This window comes from Muscardinus avellanarius (genome assembly GCF_963383645.1).
Source record: "Muscardinus avellanarius genome assembly, chromosome: 10".
NCBI classification, from domain to species: Eukaryota; Metazoa; Chordata; class Mammalia; order Rodentia; family Gliridae; genus Muscardinus; species Muscardinus avellanarius.
Window position 1 is genome coordinate 1,243,748 of NC_137796.1, and position 24,318 is coordinate 1,268,065.

Sequence of the window (24,318 nt, forward strand, 5' to 3'; positions counted from 1 at the left end):
CAGCCAGTGGACAGGGACGCCGGGACCATTTATTCTTGGATAAGTCGGCGTCGCTGGCTCCTCACCCCGGGTCAGGGTGGAAGGAATCCCTGCCAGCAGGCCCCATCCCCGCAGGCCCTGGGGCTGGAGAGGGGCACCTGACGCTCCGCGCGCCCCCAGGGGTGCTTCTGCCCTACGGGCATGGGTAACACTGGCGGAGTTGGAAGGAAAGACGTGTATTTGTTTTCTGGGGGACCGGGCCGGAGGGCAGCGTCCCGGTGGCCCGCTCACTTGACGTGCTCGGCCGCGTGCGAGGAGCAGTAGTACTTCTTGTGCGCGATGAAGGTGGACAGGCTGCTGAACCTGATGTTGCACAGGCGGCAGTAGCGCAGGCCGGCGGGCGCGGGCGCGGGCGCGGGCTTGGCCGGCGGCGGGGGCGCGGGGTCCGCGGGCCGGCCCGGGGAGGCGCGGCCGTCGGGGCTGTCCGGCGCGGCGGGCTCGGGCCGCGGCGCGCGCAGGCCGTGCGCCAGGCGCAGGTGCTCCAGCAGGTCTCCGCGCGCGCGCGCGCTGGGCGGGCAGTAGGGGCAGGCGGCGGCCGGCCGCAGCGGCGCGGCGGGGCACGAGTACTGCTTGTGCGCCAGGTAGGCCTCCAGGCTGTGGAAGCTCACGCGGCAGGCCGTGCACTCGTGGTAGTCGGCCAGCGCGGGCAGCGCGGCGGGCGCGTCGGGGGGCCGGCGCCGCGGCCGCTTGCTCAGGTCGATCGGGCCGTCGGGCGCCGGGGAGCGCGCGGGGCGGGGCTCGGCGCTCCGGGGGCGGGGCTCGGCGCTCCGGGGGCGGGGCTCGGCGGGCGGCGCGGGGGCGGGGCCGGGCGCGGGGGCGGGGCCGGCGGCGTGCAGCTCGTGCAGCTTGCGGCGGCGGCGCGTGCGCGCGGGCGGCGCCGGGGGCCCCGGGGCGGGCGCGGGCGCGGGCGCGGGCGGCCGGCGCGGCGGCGGGTCGTGGCGCGAGGCGCAGTAGTAGCGCTTGTGCACCGTGTAGGTCTCGTGGCGGCTGAAGCGGATGTTGCAGGCCTCGCACAGCGTGCGGCTGGGGTCGTCCTCCGCGCCGTCCAGCGAGCTGCCCGGGCTCTGGCTGCCCTCGCTGCCGCGGCCGGCCTCGGGCTCGGCCGCCTCGTCCTCGCGCGCCCCGGGGCCCGGCGGCGAGCGCGGCGCCTCGGGCTCGGCGGGGCCCGCGCGGGGCCGGCGCGCGGCGGGCGCGTCCTCGGCCGGGCGGCGGCCGGAGCAGTAGAGCCGCTTGTGCGCGTAGAAGTTGCTGACGTTGCTGAAGGTGATCTCGCACTCGAAGCACGTGGCGCCCTGGGCCCCCGCGAAGAGCGCGGCCGGGGCCGCGGCGCCCGCGCCCTGCTGCAGCCGGCTGTGCACCAGCTCCGACATCTTGGCCAGGATCTCCGCGGCCTGCGGCGCCGCGGGGCCCGGGGGCGCGCCCGCGTCCGGGCCCCGCACGTAGTGGGGCAGGAGGCGCGCCCCGGCCAGGCCCAGCTCGCCCGGCCCGGGGCTGGCGCCGGGCGTGGGGCTGGCCAGCTCGGCCTTCACCCCGGCGGAGGCCGGGCTGCGGGGCGACGGCGTCCGCGACGGGGCCTGCGGACCGGGCTCGCCGGGGCCGGGCGCGCGGGCCGCCTCCGGCTCCTCGGCCGCCTCCACCTTGATGCTCCGGGGGGCCGCCGCGGGGTCGCCGCCGCCGTTCTGGGGGGCCGCCCCGGGCTCTCCGTTGGTGGCCTCCGGCAGGGCTTTCCTGTCCGGGCCGGGCGAGGGCGCGGGCGCCAGGTCCGCAGGGGCCAGGGGGCCGTGCAGGGCCGAGTGCTGCTGGAAGCCGGCCAGGCTGTCTGCCGAGAGAGCACAGGGGCGCCCGGGGCCAGGGTGGTGTCCGGCCGACCGCCGGCGGGACCCGCCTCCCCCTGCCCACCCCTCGGCGGGCAGGCGCAGGCAGCTCACCTGGGGGCAGCTTGGCAGCGGGGTGTCCGGCCCCGGGGGAGTAGATCTCGCCCTTGGAGCCCGGCTGGCACACCATGTGGTTGGTCACCAGGTGGCTGTACAGGATGTCCCGTGTGGTGGAGATGAAGCCGCAGCTGTGACAGACACCTGCGGCCGCGGGGTGGTGGTCAGGGCCCGGGGGCAGGGTGGCCCCACAGCCCCGCCCGCCCCGCAGCCCACCTACCGCTGAGTGTGTCCGTGTGCACCTTGAGGTGGCGCTCGCAGTTGGCCTTGGTGGTGAAGGCGGACAAGCAGATGAGGCACACGAAGGGCCGCTCTCCTAGAACACGGGGCAGTGAGGGCTGGCCTGGCCTGGCCTATCAGCACCGCGCCCGCCCTGGGCTGGCCCCCGCTGGCCGCGGGCGCGCGGACTCACCGCTGTGGCTGCGCATGTGAATTTCCAGGGAGCTGGCGCTGGGGCAGCTCTTGCCGCACTGCGGGAAGGGGCAGACGCGCTCGTGGGGGTAGGCCTCCTTGGGCTTCTCCTCTGCGGCTGCGGCGGCGGGGGAGCCGGCGCCCTGGCGGCTGGCGCAGTAGTAGAGGAGGTGGGCTTGCAGGTTGCGCTCACTGCGGTACCAGATGCCACAGTCCTTGCAGGGGAAGACGTCTTCTGTAGGGGAGAGGCAGCAGGGTGGGCCTCTGCAGGGAGCGCCCCAAGCAGCCTGGCTACCCTCTCCACTGACGTGTGTGTGTGTGTGTGTGTGGTGTTAGGGATGGAACCCAGGGGCATTCTATCTCTGAGCTACCCCCCAGCCCTATTTTTATTCTTTATTTTCAAACAGGGGCTCGCTGAGTTGTAAAGGGCCTAAGTAGCTGAGGCTGTCCGTGAACCATGGTTCTCCTGTCTCAGACTCCCAAATGCTGGGATTACAAGGGTGCACCAACACGCCCGACTCCATTGTCCTTTGAGATCTCTGTTCCCCATCTGATGGGCTTTCAGGATGCACAAAACCCAGGAGGAGTGCGTTCTGAGTGGCCCCAGGCCCACCCTATACCTGCTGCCTTCGTACTCCTTCCCAGCCACGAGCGCACAAGAGCCTGCCCGGCTGCCCGGGGTGTCCGAGGATGAGTGGACACCCACCTGTGGACACCGCTGACTGAGGCTGGACATGTGTGCTGCAGCTAGGGTGTGGTTGTGCATACATGGGGCCGGGGGGGGGGGCTGTAGAAGAGGAAGCTAGTACCATCCCTGGCCGCGTTAACACGAGCAGCAGAAGAACATGGCACAGGCCAGGAGCTGCAGCTTTGGAAGGGCCTTCCTGCCCCGTGCCCTCCACCCTGTCTGTTCTGTCTGCCAGTGACACCCTTGGCTGGAGACTGGGTGGGTGGGGAGGCCTTGACCTCCATGTGGAACTGGGAGGTCCTGGGCTCCTTATCTGGTGTTTCTCTCTCTCTCTCTCTCTCTCTCTCTCTCTCTCTTTGCTAGATACTGAACACGGGCAGTCTACCTCTAAGCCCTATTTTTTTTAAACTGTTTTTAATTTTATTTATTTATTTTGGTGGTACTAGTGTTCCTGGAAGCTCTTCTACCTCCGGGCTACATTCCCAGCCCTATTTTTTTATACTTTTTATTTGGAAACAGGGTTTCTTAAGCCAGCACGGCTGGCTTCGAACCTGCGCAATCCTCCTGTCTCCGCCTCCCAAATGTGGGGATTACAAGTGTGTGCCACCAAGCCTGGCTGTTTTTAACTTTATTTTAAGTTATGCACTCCCAGCCCTACTTTTTAATTTAGAATCAGGGTCCTGCTAAGTTGCTGAGGGCCTCACTAAGTTGCTGAGACTGGCTTTGAACTTGAGATTCTCCTGTCTCAGCTTCCCAAGTATTGGGATTACAGGATGACACCCAATTTGGCTTTATTAAAAAATGTTTGTGAACCGGGCGTGGTGGGCACGCTTGTAATCCCCGCGCTTGGGAAGCTGAGACAGGAGGATCGCACAGGTTCGAAGCCAGCCTCAGCTACTTGGTGAGGCTCTCAGGAACTTAGTGAGACCCTGTTTCTAATAAAATATAAAATAGGTCTGGGAGTATAGCCCAGAGGTAGAAAGCCTCTGGGTTCCACCCCCAGTACCACCAAAAAAAAAAAAGAAAAAAAAAAAGTTTGTGCCAGGCGTGGTGGCACACGCTTGTAATCCCAGCATTCGGGAGACTGAGACAGGAGGATCACGGTTCGCAGACAGCCTCAGCTACTTTAAGGCCCTCCGCAACTTAGCGAGACCCTGTTTCAAACATAAAGAATAAAAAATAGGGCAGAGGGTGTAGCTTGGAGGTCAAATGCCCCTGGGTTCCATTCCCAAACCTGCCAAAAAAAAAAAAAAAGAAAGAAAAAGTTTGTTTGGTAGTGGGGTATTCTGCCTCCAAGCTACATCCCCAGCCTTTTTTAAATCTAGAAACTAAGTTGCTAAGGGTCTTGCTAAATTGCTGAGGCTGACCCCAAAACTGCAATCCTGTCCCAGCCTCCCAAATACTGGGATTACAGACCTGTGTCATCACACCTGGCTAATTTTTTATTTTGAGCTGGTCTCACTAGGTTGCCTAGAAGTCTTGGTAAATTGCCGATGCTGTCCCCAAACCTGTCAACCTCCGTTCTCAGCCTCCCAAGTACTGGGACTATGGCTGTGTGCCACCAGGCCTGGCTCTCGTCTGGCCGAGGTCCCTCCCTTCGGAGATGGGCCATTTGCCTTGTGGCAAGTGAGCTGGCCTCAGCTTCCCAAGGACCCTGCGCCCAGTCAAGGACCCTGTGCTCCTCCTTGAAGCCGCCAGGCTTCCATCTTTGTGTGTCTCTTCTCTCCTTCCTCGCGTGCTGTTTATTCTGCTTAGGTTTCATGTATTTGGGGTGTGTGTGTGTGGGGGGGGGAAGCTCCGCTCTCAGTGGGGCCTGCAGCTGGGGCTCAGGCCAGGGGGCTCCATCTCTGCCAGGCCACGGCTGGGAACTGAGCTACCATCTGGGAAGGGGTGAGGGGCTGCAGCTCTGATACTGAGCTAGGATGGTTGCCCCTTCCTTCTTGGGCTGTGCCCGGCGGCAGGCAAGGCACTCACTATTTATGATGGCGGTGGCGAGGATGGACGCCATGCCAGCCTGCTGGGGCAGCAGCTGGATGTCCGTGTGCGCTGGGGCCGGGCACTTGGGCTCCGCCGACTCCTTCTTCACGGCGTGGCCGGGGGCACTGCGGGGCTCGGGTGTGAGGAGCACACGCAGGAGTCCACCTGTGGGCACCGGCTTGGTGACCCTGCACCAGAGGGCGTCATCTGGAGGGGACAGGCACCCGTGACGTGGGGCCAGCCACACCGAGCTCACCACGGGCCCCTCCCGACCGTGGAGGCCTCTGCACTGCCGAGGGAGGGGGCAGGAAGTGCTGTGCCTGGGTCACAGCCGCGGCTGATGTGCTGCCTCCTGGCCCTCTCTGCCCTGTCAACCCTCAGGGTGGCTCGCCCAGCCCCCCATTCCCAGGGAAGGGGTGAGGTGAGTGGGTGGTGGAGAGCAACCCGGGAGGGACCTTGTGTAGCCATCGGGGCCCCAGGGAAAGTGGCCGGGGGTGGCTTGAGGCGGGCGCCCTGGAGGTGTTCCCCGACTCTCAGCTAGAAATTGGCCAGGTGCAGCTGTCCCCACGCACGCCTGCAGGTGGCAGTCTTGGCCAACAAAGCCTAGGTGCTGGGGCCCGAGAGCCTGGCCAGCCCTGTCCCCCCCCCCCCCCGCTGCTTCCCTGTGAGCTGTGGGCAGGGCAGGGCACTGGTGGCCTCAGGCCCAAGCCAGCTGCTGCTCACAGGTGTTATAGCACCCTGTGCTCAAGACTGGGACTCCACGGGACCCGACGATCACGTCTTCAGCCGTTGCCTGAGCTGCCCAGTGCAGGCCATCAGCCGGGGCACTGCAGGGACAGCCACCTGGCCAGAGCCCTGCTACTCAGGCTTGTGGGAAGGGCAGGTCGGGCGGTACCCACTGGCTCCTGTCCCAGCCAGCTGCTTGCTGCTGACACCCAGCCCTGGCATTTTGGGGTTCAATGCTCCACAGTGCTCTCTGAAACCTTAGGGCCCCATTCTGTGGGGAGGAGGGAACAGGGCCCACTTTGCTCTATAGATGGGGAACCTGACAAATTCAGGGGCGAAGTCCAGGCCCAGGGAGGGCAGGGCCGGGCTGGGGCTCCTGCCTGTCCTCTTTCCCAAAATGAGAACTGCCCTTGGGGGTGTGCTCAGGAGATGACTTCAAGGGCAGCACTCGGAACATTCTAGCAAAGGAGCCCTGGATTTGATGAGACCCGTGGGAGGACCCCTGTCCCCAGTTCCACCCAAGGTGGGGGGCTCAGGGTCAGGCAGGTGAGGGCTTTTGGCCGCAGCCCGGCGCCTTCCTCAGCCTTACACCGGTCTCCAGTAGGAGACAGGCAGCAGCAGGGCTTGTCTGAAATTCCCTGCTGATGGGGGCGCAGCTGGAGTTGAACACAGTCCTGCGGCAGCCATCGCTGGGGCTGACGGGGCAGGGTGGGGCCATGGCTTCCCCCGGGGGTAGAGTGCGGCCAGCCTGCCCTGGGATGCTCACACCAGACGCAAGCCTCTGCAGCCCCTGGGACGGGCCCCTTGCCTCCCCCCAGCCTTAGCCTTAACAGGCTGGTTTCCCTTTAAGGGCCAGCCCTGGCAGAGCCAAGTGACCCCCACCTTCCGGAAGGCTGCAGGGAGGGAGGGAAGCACCGTGATACCAACCCTTCCTGTAGATCTCCGAGTTGGCTTCAGCCTCCGTCAGGGCCTGGGGCAGCCTCCTCAGCCAGCAAGCTTCGTCCACCAGCAGCAGGGTCAGGGCCGGGCCCTGGGGGGATGGGCTCAGTCAGTACAGGAAGAGACTGCAGGGTTTCTTGGGGTGGAGACCGCACCGCGCCTGGGGGTGGCCAGGCTGCAGGCGCCTGGTACGGTGGGTGGACAGCTGGTGGACCTATGGCCCTCGGGCAAGCAGGTAGAGGCAGTGGCAGGGCCGAAGCCGGGGCTCCAGGAGGGATGGGTGGCTGCTGTGCCTGGGCCTCCGCTCCTAGCCCCAGCTCCCTGCATGGTGGACCCCACCCTGGAAGGGCACCGTTTGCATCTGTGCCTGAGCGTTTTTCTAAAAGTCCGCTCATAAATGCCCTCTTGTCAGAAACCCTGTGCATGTTGATGTTTGGTAGGAAGCCAGGTGTCACCTGCCAGTCCCTGGGAAGGCTACAGCCCTCTTTGCTGCGGTCTGCAGGGCAGCTGGCCCGAAGGCCCTAGCAGGAAGGATGAGTGCTTGGCTGGGTGGGTGGGGAGGTGGGTAATGGTGGGGTACCGGGCGGGATTCTGGGTGGCTCTCTGTCAGACGTGTGCCCAGCGCTCCTGGGCTTGGCAGCCCATGTGTGTTATGTGGCCCACACATGCTTCAGAGCTCAGCCTTCCCACCCCAGCCTGTGGTGGTCCTCCGGGGCCATCTTGGCCTCCAGACCCCATCCACGCAGTGTGCACAGAGCCGGCAAGATAAGGCCAGGAACTCCCGGTGACGATACCCGGCAAGGTCAGGTGGCTGGTCAGGTGGCTTCTGCGTCACCTGCCCGCTGCCACGTGGCGGCTGGAGCAGGGGAGCAGAGATAAGCCAGCCTGGGGGTGGAGAGCACTGCCCTGGAAGAGGAGCCTGCAGGCCTAGCTGCTGCTGCTGCCCCACCTCTTTCCCGTCCGGAAGGGGGTGATGGCCCTGTACCTGGAGCCCGGTGAAAACCGAGGGGCCGAGCCCCTGCTCACACTGGATCTGTCCTGCCTCCCGCTCTTGGGCAGGTCATGGCTACGTCTCCAGACCCCAGGGACACTGGGTAGCAGGCAGCAGAGGTGGGCTCAGCCACCTCCCTTTGGCCAGCCGGACCCAGTGGGCTGGGGGAGGGGCTGAGGCCCAGAGCAGGCAGCAACTGCCCAGCACCGCCCGGCTCCGGGCGGGCCAGTGTCAGGACAGCGGCCCACTTTACTAAGTGGTTCTCAGTGCCGTGGGGCCGTGGACGGACGCTGAGGTCATAGCTGGCGCAGGCTAGGGTGGCCAGGGTGGCACGTGGGCGAGCCTGCAGGCCGAGGGCCGACCCGGCCCGGGCGGATGGCTGAGCAGGCGCCCGGGCCTGGCCCTCCCTGCTTTGGCCTTCGGAGTCTCTAATGAATATTAATGAGCGGAGGAGGGTGAGAAAATTAATCTGCCTGATCCTCCGATGGGTGCTGCAGAAACGATATGAAATCTAATTATTCGTCCCAATATTTCTAAACCCTCAAACGGAGACTGACAGCCTCCCGGTCGGTTTAATGCTTATCGCTCTCAGAAGCAGCGTGTTCACAGCATGATAAAAACACGCGCGCACAACTTTGCTGACGCGGCACAACCCCCTGCTTTTCCTGTGGAGGTCTGAGTGCGCCACCGAGGCGCCGGGGCCACGTTCGGGCCATGATCCCGGGGGCAGCGCCTCCTTCTGCCATCACCTGGCACCTGGGGCGCAGCTGCGGCGCCTGCTGTGGGTGCTTGTCCTGGCCCCGTCCACCCTCCCTCCCGCAGGGAACCAGAGGGGAGGTCTGGGCTGTACAACAGGCGGCTGAGGCCTCGTACTGCCACCGTGCCTGTGCCCGCACCTCCCTGCCAGTCCGCCCAGCCCCCCGGCCGCACCTCCTTGGCAAGGCGGCGAGGCCCCCAACACAGCCTTGACCTCCTACCCGCTCTGCCCAGCCTAGGGCTGGAGGACTTGGGCCGGGGTGCCAAGGCCCACGTCCACTTCCCTGGGGAGAGCAGACAGATGGGGCGCCTGGATCTTGTCTTTCTATGGCCATCGCCTCCCTTTTATGAGCAGCCTGGAAAGGAAGCCTGTCCTCTGGTGTCAAAGGCACGCCAGGAAGGCCCCGGGTGAACCCGCCCTCCATGGGCAGCCGGGGCAAGCCCGGGAGGGGCCTGATCCTTCTGCCAGGTTACAGGAGGCGTGGTGGCAAAGCCTTTTCCTCCCTGGAGAGGCGGGTCCAGGGTTGGCAAAGGGCCCGGTGGCCGCCCTCCTCGCTGCCTGTCAGGGTTGCTGTCCCTTCCTCCTGGCTCCCTGGTCGGTCGCGGCTGGCCTGGGGTGCCATCACTGGCCACTTTCAGTTCTCTGGTGGATCTGAGCATGCTCCTGTTCCCAACAAAGAGGTCAGTGTCTCCATTCTGCGCTGCTGATAACCATCAGAAACCCTAACCCGCAGCACATCCGCCGTGACAACTTTCTCTGAGGCCGCGCCCAGGCCTCGCTGTGCATTGCGGGAGCCGCTCGGAGGGGCGGCCTGCCCTGGAGCGAGACCAGTCCCCCAGCCCAGCTGGTGCTCTGGCTCCGGGCCGCTGCAGGCTGGGAACCAGCATGGGTTCACAGGGGTCAGAGCACTGAGGAGGCCGCACACGAGAACCCGGCCTGTGGCTCCAGCATGCTCCATGCCGACCATCCTTCAAGCATCCATCATCCACCCAGGAGCCTCCCCGAGGGCCAGAGACCACCGAAGAGCCAGGCTCCTGGCTGGGGAGGCCCTGGAGGTGGGGCAGTTTTGAGAGAAGGTGTGTGTCCCCATGCCCCTGGCCAGCCCCTCTGTGCCAGCTGGGCCTGAGCTGTCCCCTCCTCTGGCTGACTCCTTTCACAGGTGGCCCCGGACCCAGAGAGGGGCCAGCGTAGCAGGGCCTGGCGTAGGTGGGCCTGGTGTCTGGCCGCCTGGCTCACGGGGCAGGGCTGGGGCTGAGGAGACTGTTCCCCACCCTGCACCCGGGTCTTTCTAGGGTGGCAGAGGCGTCCCTGAGCCTGGGGGGTCTTCCACGCTCTAACCATTGCTGGCAGGGCACCTGAGGCGTGGAGGAGGGAGTCTAGAGCCCACAGGCAGCAGCAGGCCTCCTGTCCTCCCCACCCGGGGCTCCAGCCTCAGCACGTTCCCCTCTGAGCCCGGGGAGCCAGGCCTGCCCACGTCTTGGTCTCTGGTTTCTTTTTCTTTCTCTTTTTTTGGGTCTGGGGATGGAGCCCAGGGGCATTCGACCTCCAAGCTACACCCCCTGTCCTATTTTTTATTCTTTATTTTGAAACGGGGTCTCACTAAGTTGCGGAGGGCCTAAGTAGCTGAGGCTGTCCGCGAACTGCGATCCTCTGGTCTTCAGCCTCCCGAATGCTGGGATGACAAGCGTGCGCCACCACGCCCGGCTTGGTCTCTGGTTTCTGACAACAAACTTCTGTGTAAGCCCCCAGCCTGTGGTGCTCGGGGGGCCTGGGGGGGGGATATGGCATCTGCCAGAGCCTGTTCATTCCTGAACTGGGGCTGGATGGCCATGTGCCAGTGTTAAGCGTGGGCACACGGATGGCACCAGGCCCAGTGTCCCTGATGCCAGTCGGCACCACAGGGCTGGGGCTCACGGCCCATGGAAGAGAGGAACCACGAGCTGTGCTGTGGTCTTCCCGAGCATGGATGGTCTGCACAGCCCCGGTGGTCCTGCCAGCCCTGGAAGGTACCAGAAAGTGAACAGAGTGATGGCCTGGGGACATGTGGGGGGAGCTGCCTGCACCCCGCCCCTTCTGAACTTCCCATCTCAGAGATGGGAGAACTAAGAGGGGTGGCCTGGCCTGGCCCCCCTGCCCTGCCCCCTGTGCCAGCCTCTGCGGCTCCCTGTAGGGCCGGGGTGGGCAGCCAGCCGTACCCCTGGTGAGGGAGCTGCCGGCTACTAGGGGCTGACCCAAAGGACTCCCCACAGCCATCACAGAGCAGACTCTCGCTTGGAGCCCCAAGGCAGGCTGGAGCCGGGCGCGCTCTCGTCAGCCCCTCCAGCCAGGCCTTTGCTCACTGTCCGCCACTCTGCTTGGTAGCCATGGGTCCTCGGGCCTCACGACGGCTGAGTGAGCTGTGGGGCCACGCAGGCAGGTGGGTGGGTAGGGTGGCTGAAGAGATGGCAAATGTGCTCCCCACCCCACGTGCCCATCTAGTGGACGCTGTCCTCTTCCCATTACCCACCAGCCTCATTCCACCCACCCATCCATGCACCTGTGCACGCACCCGTCATCTGTCCATCCAGCCATCCATTCCCAGGTGCCCATACACCTGCCTCCATCGCACCCATCATCCCACCCACCCAGCCGCCGCCTCACTCAGCAGCCACTCAGCCAGGCACTCCGCTGTCCATCTACCCACCCACCCACCAACTCACCCACTGTCATTCATCCGTATGTCCGTCTTCCCGTCTGCCCACCCATCATCTAGCTGTCCCTCAGGCACTCACCTATCCATCATGTCCACCGTCCAGCCCTCCACCTGTGACTATCACCCACGCCCCACCCAGTACGAGCGTTTCCTCTGCATCTAGCTGTGAGCTTTGGAGTGGCCCCGAGGATCGTCTTACAGGCCTGGATGGGATCAGGAAGGGGCGGCCAGGTCAAGCCCACTGACCGCAGGGCACTCGCCCCCATGTCCAGTGCACCATGGGGGAGCCCCTCTCCAGCTCACCCCAGTCTGAAAGAAGGAGATGGGGCGGGGGTCCCCACACCTATCCCCCCACCCCCCGCAAGGAGAGAAACGCCTGGTGCTGATAGGCCCATCTGGGGCGGAGGCCAGGCCTTCCTCTGGGAGGCCTGGGGAGAGGACTGGGACCCGTCAGCAGAGCTCGATAAAGCACCCGCTGAAACGTTAGCAAAAATATTTAGACAATAAATGAAGTATTGGAAAGGAGTGCGTGTCTTTTTAGAAATCAATCATCCTGTACACTGTGTCTGGACACTTGGCGCCAGGGTGGAGATAGTGCCTTACTGGGGAGATAAGGGTTAATCAAGGATTTAATTCTGCAGGAGATAGAGCAGGAGGGAGGGCCAGCAGGCGAGGCTGCTTCCTCTGCCCCTCTGCCAGGGCCCCAGGGCCCCCCTCGCGCACACCCCTGGACGCTGGAGCCCTCTCAGAGGGGGTCTCCCCAGGTGACCCTGCCCCAGGCCCAAGGAGGAGGCAGCAGGGAGGGCTTCTGAGAGAGGCCGGCTGGAGGCGCCAGCCCTCAGCTCTGCGCCTCTCTTGGGCGCCAACTCTCCCTCTGCTATTTGGGGAGTCACAGAACTTCTCAGAGCCTCGGTTCTGTCCCCTGTAAAATGGGAACAGTGGGGCCTGCCTCATGGGAGGCAGGGAGGATGAGCAGCCCCTATCTAGAGCATAGGTCTCTCCGGCCTGAATGGGGCTGATGGCCCCGCAGCACACGGGTCCTGGTGACATCTGGAGTGCAGCTCCCGCCCGTCAACAGTCCTCACACATCCCTACGTCCTGGAAAAGCCTAGTGCTGCCTGCCTGGCTCCGCCACTGAGGGCTCCCTCCCTGCAGTCAGCTCTGAGCACCCTGGCTCTTTCCCTCGAAGGAGTCAGAGCTTCTGCTATAGTTCTCCTGGCTTGGCTGCCCGGGCCCGGTCACCCTGCGAGGATTGCTAGCCTGTGGTGCCCACTGAGCGCACTCATGGCTCTCGGGGAGCCTGGCAGGCAGGGGTGCTGTGCCCCACGTCACAGTCATACGCCTAAAGGAAGCCTCAGGCTCCCTGTGTCCTGGCCAGGGTCCCAAAGCTGAGGAAGCAGGGCTGCCTAGGAGTCGGTGAGAGAGCGGCCTGGAGGCAGGCCTGGGGTCTGGACTTGTGTGCAGGGTTGGCCCTAAGGTGCAGGCAGACGCCTTGGTCCTGGCCCTCCCTGCTGCCCCGCTCCACGTCCTGGCACACGTGCCTGCCCCTCTGGTGAAAGGCACCGGAGCAGCCCCGCGGCGGCACCTGGGTGACGTTGCCTGGGGCGGCCTGGCCTCCAGGTGTGGGGAGGTCCGGCCTGCACAGCGCTGACCTGGCCTGGCGGGCAGGGTCAAGAGACCAGTACTGGCCCGAGGGTATATGCCTCGATGAGCCACACCTGAGTGCTGGTCTGGAAGAAAAAGGGCCACATGGCGGTCTCCCGAGCCCGGCCTGAGGGCATCCACTGGGAGCTACCTACCCCTGGGAGCTCTGTCAGAGACGGGAAGGGCCTCCTGCGCGCCCACTGTGCACAGCCCCCCACCAGCACTGTCCAATCCGCGCCCCGAGCTGCCTTTCTAACTGAAGGAGCCTTTGTACCCCAGCATGGGGAAGCAGAGTGCCTCTCATCAGCAGAAGGCACTCAGGAGAAACCCAGGAGAAACGGCACCCAGCAGACGGGCCGCCTGCAGAACGTTCGCCCAGACAGGAGGCCTGGCACACAGGGAGAAGCCGGTGTGGTGAGGCTGTGTGGCCACAGCCCAGGGCTCCAGCCCTGCTGGGAGGACCTGCCTAAGTAGAAAGGGGATGACCTCTCCGCCCTGCTGGAGCCGTCCCAAGTGCCTGGGAAGCTGCTGCCTGCCACAGGTAGCCCGCCAAGGAAGGCCCAGTCAGCGCTCCTCCCTGGGAGAGCATCCTCCTCGCTGCCCAGCTCCCACTCCACACCGAGGCTGGATGCCCTCCTCCAAGGCTGGAGGCCCCCAAGGTCCCTGGCACCTACTCCTGGAGGCCCTCAGCTCGGAGGCCCACCTCGAGGTCCCCACGGCCCTGCTGCCTCCACCTGCAGCCCAGCCAAGCAATCCATTCCTCCCACCCTACACCTCAGGCCTCAAAGTGGACGGAGCTTCTGGATTGGGTGGAAGCCGGGCCTGGCTGGGGGGCTTGTGCCAAGCCCAATGCATGGGCTGGGGACTCCTTACCGGTTCTGCCTGCCCCGGGGACGCAGCTCTGGTCTGGATGCTCCCGTGGAATGGGCCCCAGGCCAGGCCCTGGCCGAGGCCAAGGCGGGCCTGGATGCGCGTTTGCCCGTCCTGTAGCACTGGCTCCAGCTCCTCTGCAGAGAGACAGCAGGGGTGAGGCAGCTTGCTGTGGCGACCTCCCAGCCCACCTCCGGCACCCTTAGCCCCCCAAAACCACTCAGGGAGCTCAGGGAGGGCGGCCTGTGGGCCTGAGCTGCAGCAACAGCAGCTGGTGCCCCGGCCCAGAGAGTTCCTGGAGCACAGGGGGCTGCAGACTCTCTCGGGAGGTGGTTGTGTCCCCAGACAGGTCTGCGGAGCCCGGCCACACTGTGCCAAGCACTTGGCTTTGTGCGGCGGCAGAATGGTAGCCCCAGACGAGTCTACCTGCAGCCTGCGAGCATGCCCACACCTGGAAACAGGTCTCCGCAGACACGGCTAATTAGGCGCTTGAGCTGAGATCGCCCCGATTAGTGGCCGGCCCTAAGTCCGGTGACTAGAGTCTTCAAAAGTGGACAGAGGAACCTCGTGAGGACGGGCAGCGCCTGGAGCGATGTGGCCACGGGGACTCCAGGAGCAGGGAGCTGGGCAGGAGTGTGGCCCCGTGTGCTGTTCCAGCCCACACGCCGGGCTGAGCGCACCTGCCCTTGAGGCCTCGGCAGCCACTCCCCGAGGACGGCCGCTCACCTCTGAGTGTGGCATCCCAGGCCTCGCAGCCTTGTCTGGGACCCACCTGCCGCAGGCCTTGCCTGCCACAGGGACGGCCAGCCCACAGAGGCCTCATGGCCTGGCTCGGTCCCCTGGCCGGAGAGCCCAGGCGGCCCCGCTTCCTGGAGCCCCATCAGGCAGGCTGTGGCCTTAATGGGCAAGATTATCAGATAACAGCCAGCCTAATGGCAGAGATAATGTGTAAATATGCCAGGAGGCCCTGGGAGACTTCTAACTGGGTCTTTGTCTTCCCTGGGGCAGATAAGATGGCAGTGGACCAGGGCTGTGAGCAGGAGGCCCACACCCCTTTATCAGCGAGGAGGGGCCAGCCTGCTCAGGACGCTGGCCCCGCCCACAGCTGCCCCCTCCCCATGGGCCTCAAGGACCTGCAAAGCCTGGACAGCACTGCCGGCCTCAGGGGACATGCAGACCTGGTTGCTATGAAACGTATCCCCTGCACAGACGAGGAAACAGAGGCCCCAAGCTGATAGTGGGGTTCCAGGCCCTGCCTAGGCCCAAGCATGTGGATCCCAGGGCTCCACACTGCGCCAGGGGCCCAGTAGGCCTGGCCCGGGCACGTCTGCATCTTTGGTCCCAACCTGGCCAGTCACCAGGGCGGGTGTGGGCATACAAACAAGGACTTCCCCAGGGAACCCACCGAGGCCCACTGCCCTAGCCCGGGAAGCGCCCAGGAAACTGGACCCCAGGGCAAGAGGGCACTGAGGGTGCGGCCTCCTGTCGGGGGAGGGCGGCTGCCTTCCTCCCAGGGTCTGCATGGTTCCTGGCAGGGTGGGGCTTGGTCAGGACCGCCAGTGGTCACTGGGTTGACTGCTGTGGTGCTCTTCTCCCTGGGCCTGGTGGACTGGCCAACCAAGGGCCAGTGGGCAGACCCGCTTCTCCCTGTCCTGGCAGCCTGGGCTCCTCCCACTCCAGCCCTTGTGGGGAAGGAGGAGACAGCACTGCCCCTGCCTGCCCTCGGCACCAGAGGCAAACTGCCCCGCGCCCTAATCGGAGCTTGTGGCCATGGCCCGGCCTCCAGATAAGAGTGTGGCTGGTACTTCCCACGGTGACAGCTCCATCTCCTGGGTATCACACACCCCCAGAGCCAGGCCTGGCTCCTGATAAAGGCGCCATCCCCATGCCTGGGCCAGATCCCATCACTCAGGGCCTGCCAGGGCTGGCGGAGCCTAGGATGCAGGGCTAGGCACCTCTGGTGGTTACTATGACAACCAGCCTCCCTGGTCCAGGGTCCAGATGGGCCATCCCTGGGGCTGTGCATTAGAGTAGGCGCCGCTTGTGGGTGGTGCTTGGGTGGAAAGAGGGTCAGCGCAACTTGCGTGGCAGAGCACACAGGCCGTGGCATAGAGCCCTCTGCTCAGACCACCCACCTCCAGGCCCCATTCCTGCTGCCACCCCCCGGTTAGCCAAAGCAGGGTCAAGCCAGTGTTAAGGCCCAGTGAGCGCCAGTGGAGCCCCGCCCCAGCAGGAGGTAGCGCTACAAGGAAGGGGAGGGGTGTCCCCCCAATCAGACGGGTCAAGAGGCTCAGTTCTGCTGAGGAAGCGTAAAAGCTTCGACGGACGAGGTGAGGGCCAAGGTCCTTGCTGGCTGGACAGCGCAGGGAGGGCAGGCAGCTAGCCTCTTGAGCAGCCCCTGACATGGCTGTGGGTGGGGGGCGGCCTGGGAGGCAGGGACACTTAGTCGGGCTCCGGGCAGGAATGAGGGAGGTGGTTTCTATTACAGGTGCCCCCTTGGACATGGTGGGCTCCCAGCAGGGACCCTTGGCTCTGGCCAGGTCCTGGCTACCTCATCCACAGCCGGGGAGCTGGGCCAGGTCTACTGTCCCCACGACTCACAGTTCTGTCCCATCTGCCACGCCGTACACAAGCTCAGGGAGGGTGAGTGACCAGGCCAAAGGTGCACAGTGCGTATGCAGGACTTGAGCCCCAGCCCCGGGGACGCTCACGTCCCAGACCTCATACCCTCTTCTGGGTTGGGGGTGGGGGGCAGCCGGCTGCCCTGTCCCATGGCAATGCTTGCTTTGGCCTCAGATTCCCCATCTGCAGACAGGTGTCCTCTGAGGGAGGGGCAGGCCCAAGCTGCCTGGGTGGGCCCTTGGTGGGGGCAAGGCGCCTGCAGAGCAGCGCCAGGACAAGGCTAATTTATGCGGGTAAACAGCCCACGCGCACATGATTTGATTTCTAGAACAAACAGGCGCTGGGATTCAGCCCCTCTAGCACCTTGGAGGCGGGTGAGGACGCAGGCTTTGCGTATTCATGCGCTCTCCAAAGACACCGGGACCACGGGAAGGACAGAGCCGTCTCGTGCCCCCAGGCCTGACGGGAGGTATTCAGCAGTGTGGCCAGCACTGTCCTCTCTCTTGGCATCCCGAGGCCCCATACTTGGCCTTGAGTTTCGGGTTCCATCTCTGACCCCAAAGCCCAGGGTCCCCTCAACAACACACAGCAACCTGGCACTGGCCCCCTCGGACACAGGCACATTGAGGAGACCCAGAGAGTGCTGGGGCTTCTCTGGGCTTTTTAGGGTGAAGACCAGCACTGAGGTCACCAGAGCTTTTTTTTTTTTTTTGTGGTACTGGGGATGGAGCCCATGGGCACTCCGAGCTACACTCCCAGCCCTATTTTTTATTCTTTATTTTTGAAACACGGTCTCACTGAGTTGCAGAGGGCCTAAGTAGAAGGCCTAAGTAGCTAAGACTGGATGTGAACCTTCAATCCTCCTGTCTTAGCCTTCCAAGTACTAAGATTACAAGCGTGCGCCACCACACCCAGCTCCTGAGCTTTTTTTTTTTTTTTTGCAGTACTGGGGATGGAACCCAGGGGCATTCGACCTTCAAGCTACACCCCCTGCCTTATTTTTTATTCTTTATTTTGAAACCAGGTCTCACTGAGTTGCAGAGGGCCTCACTAGGTAGCTGAGGTTGTCCACGAACCATGATCCTCCTGTCTCAGCCTCCCGAATGCTGTGATTACAAGCGTGCGCCACCACGCCCGGCTTTCTGATCTCCTTTTTGATGGAGGAGCCAAGGCTCCAGCCCAGGCTATGTGGTGCTAGATCCCACTAGACTCCAGGGCCTCGGTTTCCCTGGCTGAGCGGCGGCCCAGCAGGCTACGGGAATCACTGGGCTGGGGCACCCTCTGTACCTGCACTCCGGCTCCTCCTTAAAGGGGCCAGGCCCCATGTGTGGGGCTGGCCCTGGACTCGTCCAAAGTCCAGCGAAGCCACGCGAAGCCCCCCAGCATGCTCTGCGCTCAGGCAGCGCCCACCTCCATCAGCAGCGCCCACTTATCTAATCGACCATCGCTCCTGCCCGCCCCGCCCCAGGCTCCCACAAGGCCAGCGGGGAGCCCTGCAGCCCTATCACAGGGATCGGGCTGTTTGCCTTTGATAAAAGTCCCAGAAAAGGAACAGGGGGAGGGGAAGAAAGCCCGGGCTGGCGGGGTTCTAGAAGACTCTGTGGAGTGGGCATGGAGGGGGCAGGCTGGCAGGCAGCCTGTGTGGGCCCTGAGGACACGTTTCTTCCTTGTCCTGTGCAAACGTGAAGATCAAGGGCCAGAAAGGGCAGGACTCCCCAAGGTCACGCAGCGGGGGGGGGGGGGGGATGGCTGGGCCCCAGCCCCTGGGTTGAGCCACACCTGAATGCCAGGACGTGGAAAGGGGCCTGTGCTCCCCCTCTAGGCAACACTCCCCCCATGCACATGGCAACCAGGACAGAGCGTGGGAGGGACGTGGCTGCCACATCAAGCTGGGGGACAGATGGCGGGGTGTCACTGGAGGGAGCCCAGAAAGGCCAGGACTCTTTCCCAAGTGCACACAGCCAGCAGGGGTACGGGGCCTTGCACCCAGGTCCATGGCCCATGCATCAGGCAGCGGGCCCTCTCCCCATCCCCCGGGAAGGGTGGGGCATGACCAGGAGAGGCCCGCAGGACCCAACATGCCTGTGTGTATGTTGGGGGGGGGGTACACAGGGAAGCCCGGGTGAGGGCACCAGCACCCAGCAAGGACCAAACTGACTCTGCTCTGCAGAGGTGGCGGTCCACCTGCAGATAAGAGCCCAGCAGGGCCTCGGTCTCCCTGGGGTCTAGAGCCCTCAGAGCTGAGAGGGCTGGGTCTGGGAGCTGCAGGCTGGGGGTGTACTGAAAGCCCAGTTTTGCATACAGTTCAGGCGGGCTGGGGGCCTAGAGGCCTGCTGAACTAGGCTGGGTTCCTGCAGGGCTGTGAGCGACTTGGGGCCTTGGGCACGCACACCCTTGCCCTGTCCGCCACCTGTGCCGGTGCTGGGCCAGAGTCCTACTCTATCGAGAGCCCGGAGCTGAAGATGTGACTGTGAACCGCCCCTTCACTGGGGGGGGGGGCAGAAGGGACCCAGCCCCGGGTTGCCCAGGTGTTTGGCCAGCTCATCTGCCCGCTGTACCTGCTCCAATTCTCCACCAGACATGGCCTGCAGGCCAGGACAGCAGGTGCCAGGCACAGTGGCCGTGTGGCCTGGGGTGGGTGGGCGGAGCCTGGGACCCCAGAAAGTCTGGTCACATGCTCTTATCTGTCTGAGCCACTTTGTGGACAACCCCTCCTCCTGTCCTGTGGTCCCCAGAGCAGAGTGCTCAACCGGTGGGAGCAGCGGGTGTTCTCTGCTTGTTAAGGGTCTCCTCTGTAGACTACCAAGCCCCCAGCCTCTCGGGAGGCCAGGCGGTGCCTGGACACCTGGCCGAGTGCCATGCCTGGGGGCAGGAGGGCGGGCTGGGGCACAGGCCCTGCCCCACAGGTACAGAGGCGGAGCCCCATGGGCCCAACCTCCTCCTAGGCCAGCTGTCACCCCAGCGGCGGGTGTCAACCATGGAGGAGCAGGGTGGCTGAGCTGTGTGGGTGGGCCAGTGCCCAGGGCTGGTTCTGGGTCACCCTGGGCCCCACCTGTGCCTAGAGTCCACTGTGGTCAGTTGCTGACGGTGGGGGGGCGGGGCCGCCCCCTGGGTGCTGCAGCCTGGCCCCACCTGCCTGCTGGTGCCCGTGACCCTCCCTGGTCCCTGGGATGTTGCTGGCGCGCATCGATTTTTTGACACAGAGCAACAGCCAGTCTTTATCGGCTGAACCCTGCCCTGGATAATGGCAGAGCCATGCCACCTGGGAAGAGTGGACTGCACAGGGCGGGGCTGGCCCCAGCCTGCGGCCTGTGGGGCCCAGCAGCCGGTCCCACAGAGGGCTCCCATCAGGGCCTGGATGGGTGGTGGCCCCGAGGGCCTGTGCTTGGCTCCAAGTGGCAGAGGCTGCCTCTTGTCCCCATTCTGAGCCCAGGAAGGCTCCCGGACACCACCTCAAAGTCTCTAGGCCCAGCTGAAGGCGGCAGGCCGGTGGGAGGACCTGCGGCCATGTGGGGTCCAGGCAAGGGCCTCCCTGCCCTCGCAGCCCCAGCTTCCAAGCTGCCTCAGTGCAGAGAGAGACCTATGGCCTCTCTGGGCTTTTCAGAGTGAAGGCCAAGCCTCTGGCCAGGGACCTAGGGCTTCTCTGGGCTTTTTAGAGTGAAGACCAAGCCTCTGGCCAGGGCCTTCCCACCTATGGCGTGGACAGGGGGATCCTCGGACCTGAAGGGAGTCCCCAGCCCTCCTGGCTCTGCGTGGCCTGGCAGGCAGGCTGGGCGTAGGATGTGAGATAAGCTATTTGCACAGGAGGTGTTTCCCACCCTCTCTGGCTCCTACGGGCTGGCCCCTGCCCCATTTTTCCAGGGCCTTCTGTTCAGTTCCAGTTCAGCCTGCCCAGCCCTGCTGGCCCCCTGTGCTCTGTGCCAGCCAAGGCTGCCTGACCTCTGTTCACTTGCCCTCTGGGGCCACTGAGTGGGCAGGAGCTGGCCCGGGGTGAGCGAGGGCAGTGGTAGTGGCTGTCACCACTGCCCTGCCCAGGGATGTCCAGGGTGGGGTCCATGGCTCCCAGCCTGGCAGGTCCATGCCACCCTCAAGCAGCTGTGGGCACCAAGGTGGGCACCAGGAGGATGTAGGCCATGGCCACCACCTGGGTGCTCTGGGCCCTTAGGGGCTGCGAGGTCCCTCTGGGAGGGCAGCTTCCGAGTGCCTGCAGTCAGTCCCTGCACAGCCCCATCGGCTCCCCCACCATGGGGCCTTTGCAAGTGAGACCGAGGCCTTCAGAGGGCTACAGGGCTCCCCAGACCCTGTCGCCCTAGCTGGGCCCTGGGCCCGGTACTGGACTGGGTGTGAGTGGGGCCGGGAGGTGGGATGCTTTGGGAAGCCGTCAGAATGTCTCCTGTGGGAAGAGGCGTCTGGCTTTGTGCAAAACTGTGAGTTCAAGCCCAGGCTCCCAATAGGGGAGTCAGGGAAGGAAGATGAAAAGGTGTGGGCAGATGGGCAGGCTGGTCCCTGTCCCTGGCCAGGTCTCTCCTGCTGTGCCTCTGCCTAGGAGCCCCGGGGGCTCCACACAGAGCCCCAAACCAAGCCCCTGCCCAGCTGTCCAGCAGAGTGGAGGCCTGCTCCCCAGGACCTCATCCCAGGAGCGTGGAGCTCTGCCCTAGGAAAACACCCCAAGCAGGACTCCAATGGAGTCCAGCCTGCTGTGCCCTCCACTGCGGGGTGCGGTGTCTCATGAGATCCGTTTCTTTACATCACTTTGGTCCTTTCTCCTAGAAATCTCCTAGGATACAGGAAGAAGCCCGGCTCTCCACCATCCTGGGATGGCCATCCTTGCCCCCCCCACCGCTCCGCCTCCTGTACTGAGCCGGTCTTTCTGGATGCGTTTCTGGAAGCCAAGTGGGTCCGGCATTCAGAGACCCAACCTGGGAGCGCTCACCGGAGCTGAGAGGCAGGACGCGGTCCTCAATGCACCCCACGGGGCGAGGCCAAGCCCAGGCCCAGGCCCAGGCCCAGGCCCAGGGCGGCTGTGGGGCCGGGCAGGCAGGCCCCATGAGACACAATAAGGTGGCGATAGCATCATGCCTCAGCTCAGGCCGCTCGCCCTCGCGCAGGATATGACCAGCCTCCAGCCGGCGGCGGCCCCTTTGTCCCATCTCCGGGGACCGATCTTATCGGCTACGTCCACAGCCCCCGTAATGGAAAAACGCGGCGAGGAAATCAAAAGTTATGCGCGGAGATAGAGAAGTAATAAATAAATAAATAGGAGCCGCTGTGGCCGCCGTGGCCGCGTGGCCCGAGCCTGGCCCCCATCCCACCCCACTGAGCAGCAGCCGGCCAGCCAGGGCGGCTCATCCACCAGGAAGCCGCGCCCCGTGGAAGGGTGGCCCCATGGTGTGTGTCTGAGGCCGTCACTGCTGCTGAGCAGTGGCGCCTCAGTTTCCCTCCAGAGCCCTGATATGTCCCAGCTAAGACTGTGCCACTGGCAGGGAGAGTCAGAACCCCAGTGACCTGGGGCCTAAGAGGACCATGTGGACACCGCCTCCTGCCGTCCCACCTGCCATGGCTGGCTGGGGCTGTTCTGTCCCCAAGGCACAGATGAGGAGACTGAGCCCAGGACGGGGAGCAGACCCGGGTCTGCAGCGGGACGAGGGGCAGCAGCAGCAGGTGAGGCCACCTTACGAGGGAGGCTGAGGTTCAGAGGGCCCGGGGAAACCCCAGGCCACACTGCCAGGCCCAGGAGGAATGCGAGGGGAACTTCTGGAAGGAGGGGCCAAGACTCCCAGGCGGGGCTGGGACCCACCCTACTGTCTGGGGTGGCCATGGGGGCAGCTGGCCGGGCAGGAAGCCTGGTGGGAGGGTGGAGAGGAAGCAGCTTGATTAGCGCCTGTGGCCAAGATAGGCTGTCCTGGCCACAGATAGCGGCTCCCGGAAGCTGGGTGAGGTTGGCGGGCTGTGAGCAGCCTGTGTCCAGGCCTGGACCCACTCCGCTCCGGGTACGCTGCCTGTGGGTGTCCTGCTGTCCACTGACTGGTCTGAAAGTACCCACTGAGGATGCTGAGGGGCTGGACAGGGCTCCTAGGAGGCAGGCCCCGGGCCCAGAGTCCCCTGGTTCCCCTGGGTGCTGTCCACCCACCTGCCTCCTCCACTGCATCTGCTAATGGGCACACACAGCCCTGGGGCCTGGCTGGTGAGTTCACCGCTGCTGCTGGCCTCCTGTGTCTGCCCTTGGGACCTTCCAGCCATTACCCGAGTGCAGCCTCCGGGCAAGGGTGAACCTGCCCGCTCCATTCCCCCTGCACCCCACCTGCCCCTTGGTCTCCACTGCACCCGAGCTGGCCGTGCGGCTCCAGTCTGGGTCCCATCAAGCCCTGCACAAATCTTAAGAGTTCAGGCCCTTGCGGCTGCCCGCTGCCTAGCTCCTGGCCCCTCGGGGAGCAGTGAATGTTTCTGTACCCCGGGATGGTCCTCTTTCTGGCTGCGGCTCTGGGACGGCAGCGCCTGGTGGCTTGGCTCTTGCTGCCCTGGTACCTACCACAGGGGCGGGCGCCCAGGTAGGAGGTGCTCAGCCTGAGAAGGTCTGAAGGGGCAAGTGAGCAGATGGATGGGGTGGGTGGGCTCCCGGGAGGGCCCCAGAGGAATGGCACGGAGTCGGAGTCTGGCCGGTGAGTTTTCTCCCTCCCTGCAGTTTCTGGACTCTTGGGCCTGGTGCCTTGGTGAAAGGCGGAGGTCAAGGTCAGAGCCAGGCTGAGGAGGAGGCTTCCCTGCAGCTGGACCCAGTGCAGGTACAGGTGGCCAGCACCTCTGGTGTAGGCCTGGGGTGCCCATCTGCTAGCTGGCCACTGTGGCCTACAGTGGCCAAAGCCTGTGATCTCCAGACTGCGTCCTCAAGACAACCACGTGCCAGGATGGGTCCCCTCGCTCTGCTCCCTCGCCTGGCCGCACTCTGGCCTGAGGGCCTGGGCTGGTGTCCGCCCTGTCACCTGGCTGGCCCCACTAGCTCAGGTCCCTGCTGTCTGAGCCCTGCCTGTGCTGGAGGTCCTGTGGGCCCCGGTCTCCAATATGTGGAGCTGTGCTGCTGTGGCCCGCGGACTCCCCGGCCCTCCCTCCCTCATCCACCCCTGGGCTGGGGACCTAGGCCCCAGGGACCTCCTGCCCACTCATCACCCCCAGCACTGGCCCAGGAAACTTGTGGGAAGGGGAAGGGGTACCTGGCTGTGGGGGCTCAGGGCCCCAGAGCCTCGGTCCTCAGTCTACTCACTGGTAAAGAGGGTAGTCAGGGTGCACACAAGGCCCCTGGTGATTCTCAGGGGACAACGCCCTCCGGGATGCCTCACAAGGGGCAGGGCCTGGGGACCCTTCAGGGACACCCAGAAGAGGCTGCTCCTGGTCCAGCAGCTGGGCCTGGCCTCTGGAGCTGACCCCAAGCCGACCCCTGTCCTCCCCCAGCACCCCTCCCCCGCCTGCTAATCTAAGACAAATGGGCCTATGGCCAGCCACGCCAGGGCTGCGATAAGAGACATAGCTGGAATGATTTCCCACCCACACACGCAGGCTGCGGGGAGGGGAGGGAGCCGGCCATATCAGCCCATCTCCTGGGCTGTCCATCAGGACAGGCTGTCCTGCCTCAGCCGCCCGCTGCCGATTACAAGCCTTGAGGTCCACACACAAACTCCAGGCCTGCGAGATTAGCCAGATGGGCCCAGTGCAGATAACTAGCTGGATGCCCTTGCTGGGACCCCGGAGGGTGAGGGGCTGGCCCCGGCAGAGTCACGGGAGCTTCCGCCGCGCCCCCGGGGTCCCTGCCTGGCCCACTCTCCACAGAAGCCAAGCAAACACCCCGAAGCCCTTCAGTCTCTGCACTGAGCAGCCACAGCGGCAGGCTCTGGACCAGGGCCACTGCCTAGCACGCTCAAGGCTCCGGGCTCCGTCCCCAGCACCGCAGGAAACAAGTAAACGGGCGTGGTAGTGCACCCTTGTAATCCCAGCATTCGGGAGGCTGAGACAGGAGGATTGCAGTTTGCGAACAGCCTCAGC

At 64.6% G+C, this 24,318-nt stretch overlaps 1 protein-coding gene across 1 annotated transcript in view; it reads right to left on the reverse strand.

Moving 5' to 3' along the window:
* Window positions 1–266: 266 nt before the first annotated feature.
* ZFPM1 (zinc finger protein, FOG family member 1) overlaps window positions 267–24,318 on the reverse strand; it is a gene marked incomplete at both ends in the record, with an annotated part of 54,990 nt that continues 30,938 nt past the window's right edge. The window contains 14 exons of the mRNA XM_080702861.1: window positions 267–1,858; window positions 1,968–2,114; window positions 2,191–2,286; window positions 2,383–2,616; window positions 5,044–5,253; window positions 6,700–6,802; window positions 13,669–13,802; window positions 13,857–13,960; window positions 16,267–16,398; window positions 18,067–18,176; window positions 18,846–18,916; window positions 20,227–20,354; window positions 22,085–22,130; window positions 22,817–22,993. Of these exons, the coding sequence (XP_080558987.1) occupies window positions 267–1,858; window positions 1,968–2,114; window positions 2,191–2,286; window positions 2,383–2,616; window positions 5,044–5,253; window positions 6,700–6,802; window positions 13,669–13,802; window positions 13,857–13,960; window positions 16,267–16,398; window positions 18,067–18,176; window positions 18,846–18,916; window positions 20,227–20,354; window positions 22,085–22,130; window positions 22,817–22,993 (3,284 nt within the window). The remainder of the gene's footprint in view (window positions 1,859–1,967; window positions 2,115–2,190; window positions 2,287–2,382; window positions 2,617–5,043; window positions 5,254–6,699; window positions 6,803–13,668; window positions 13,803–13,856; window positions 13,961–16,266; window positions 16,399–18,066; window positions 18,177–18,845; window positions 18,917–20,226; window positions 20,355–22,084; window positions 22,131–22,816; window positions 22,994–24,318) is intronic.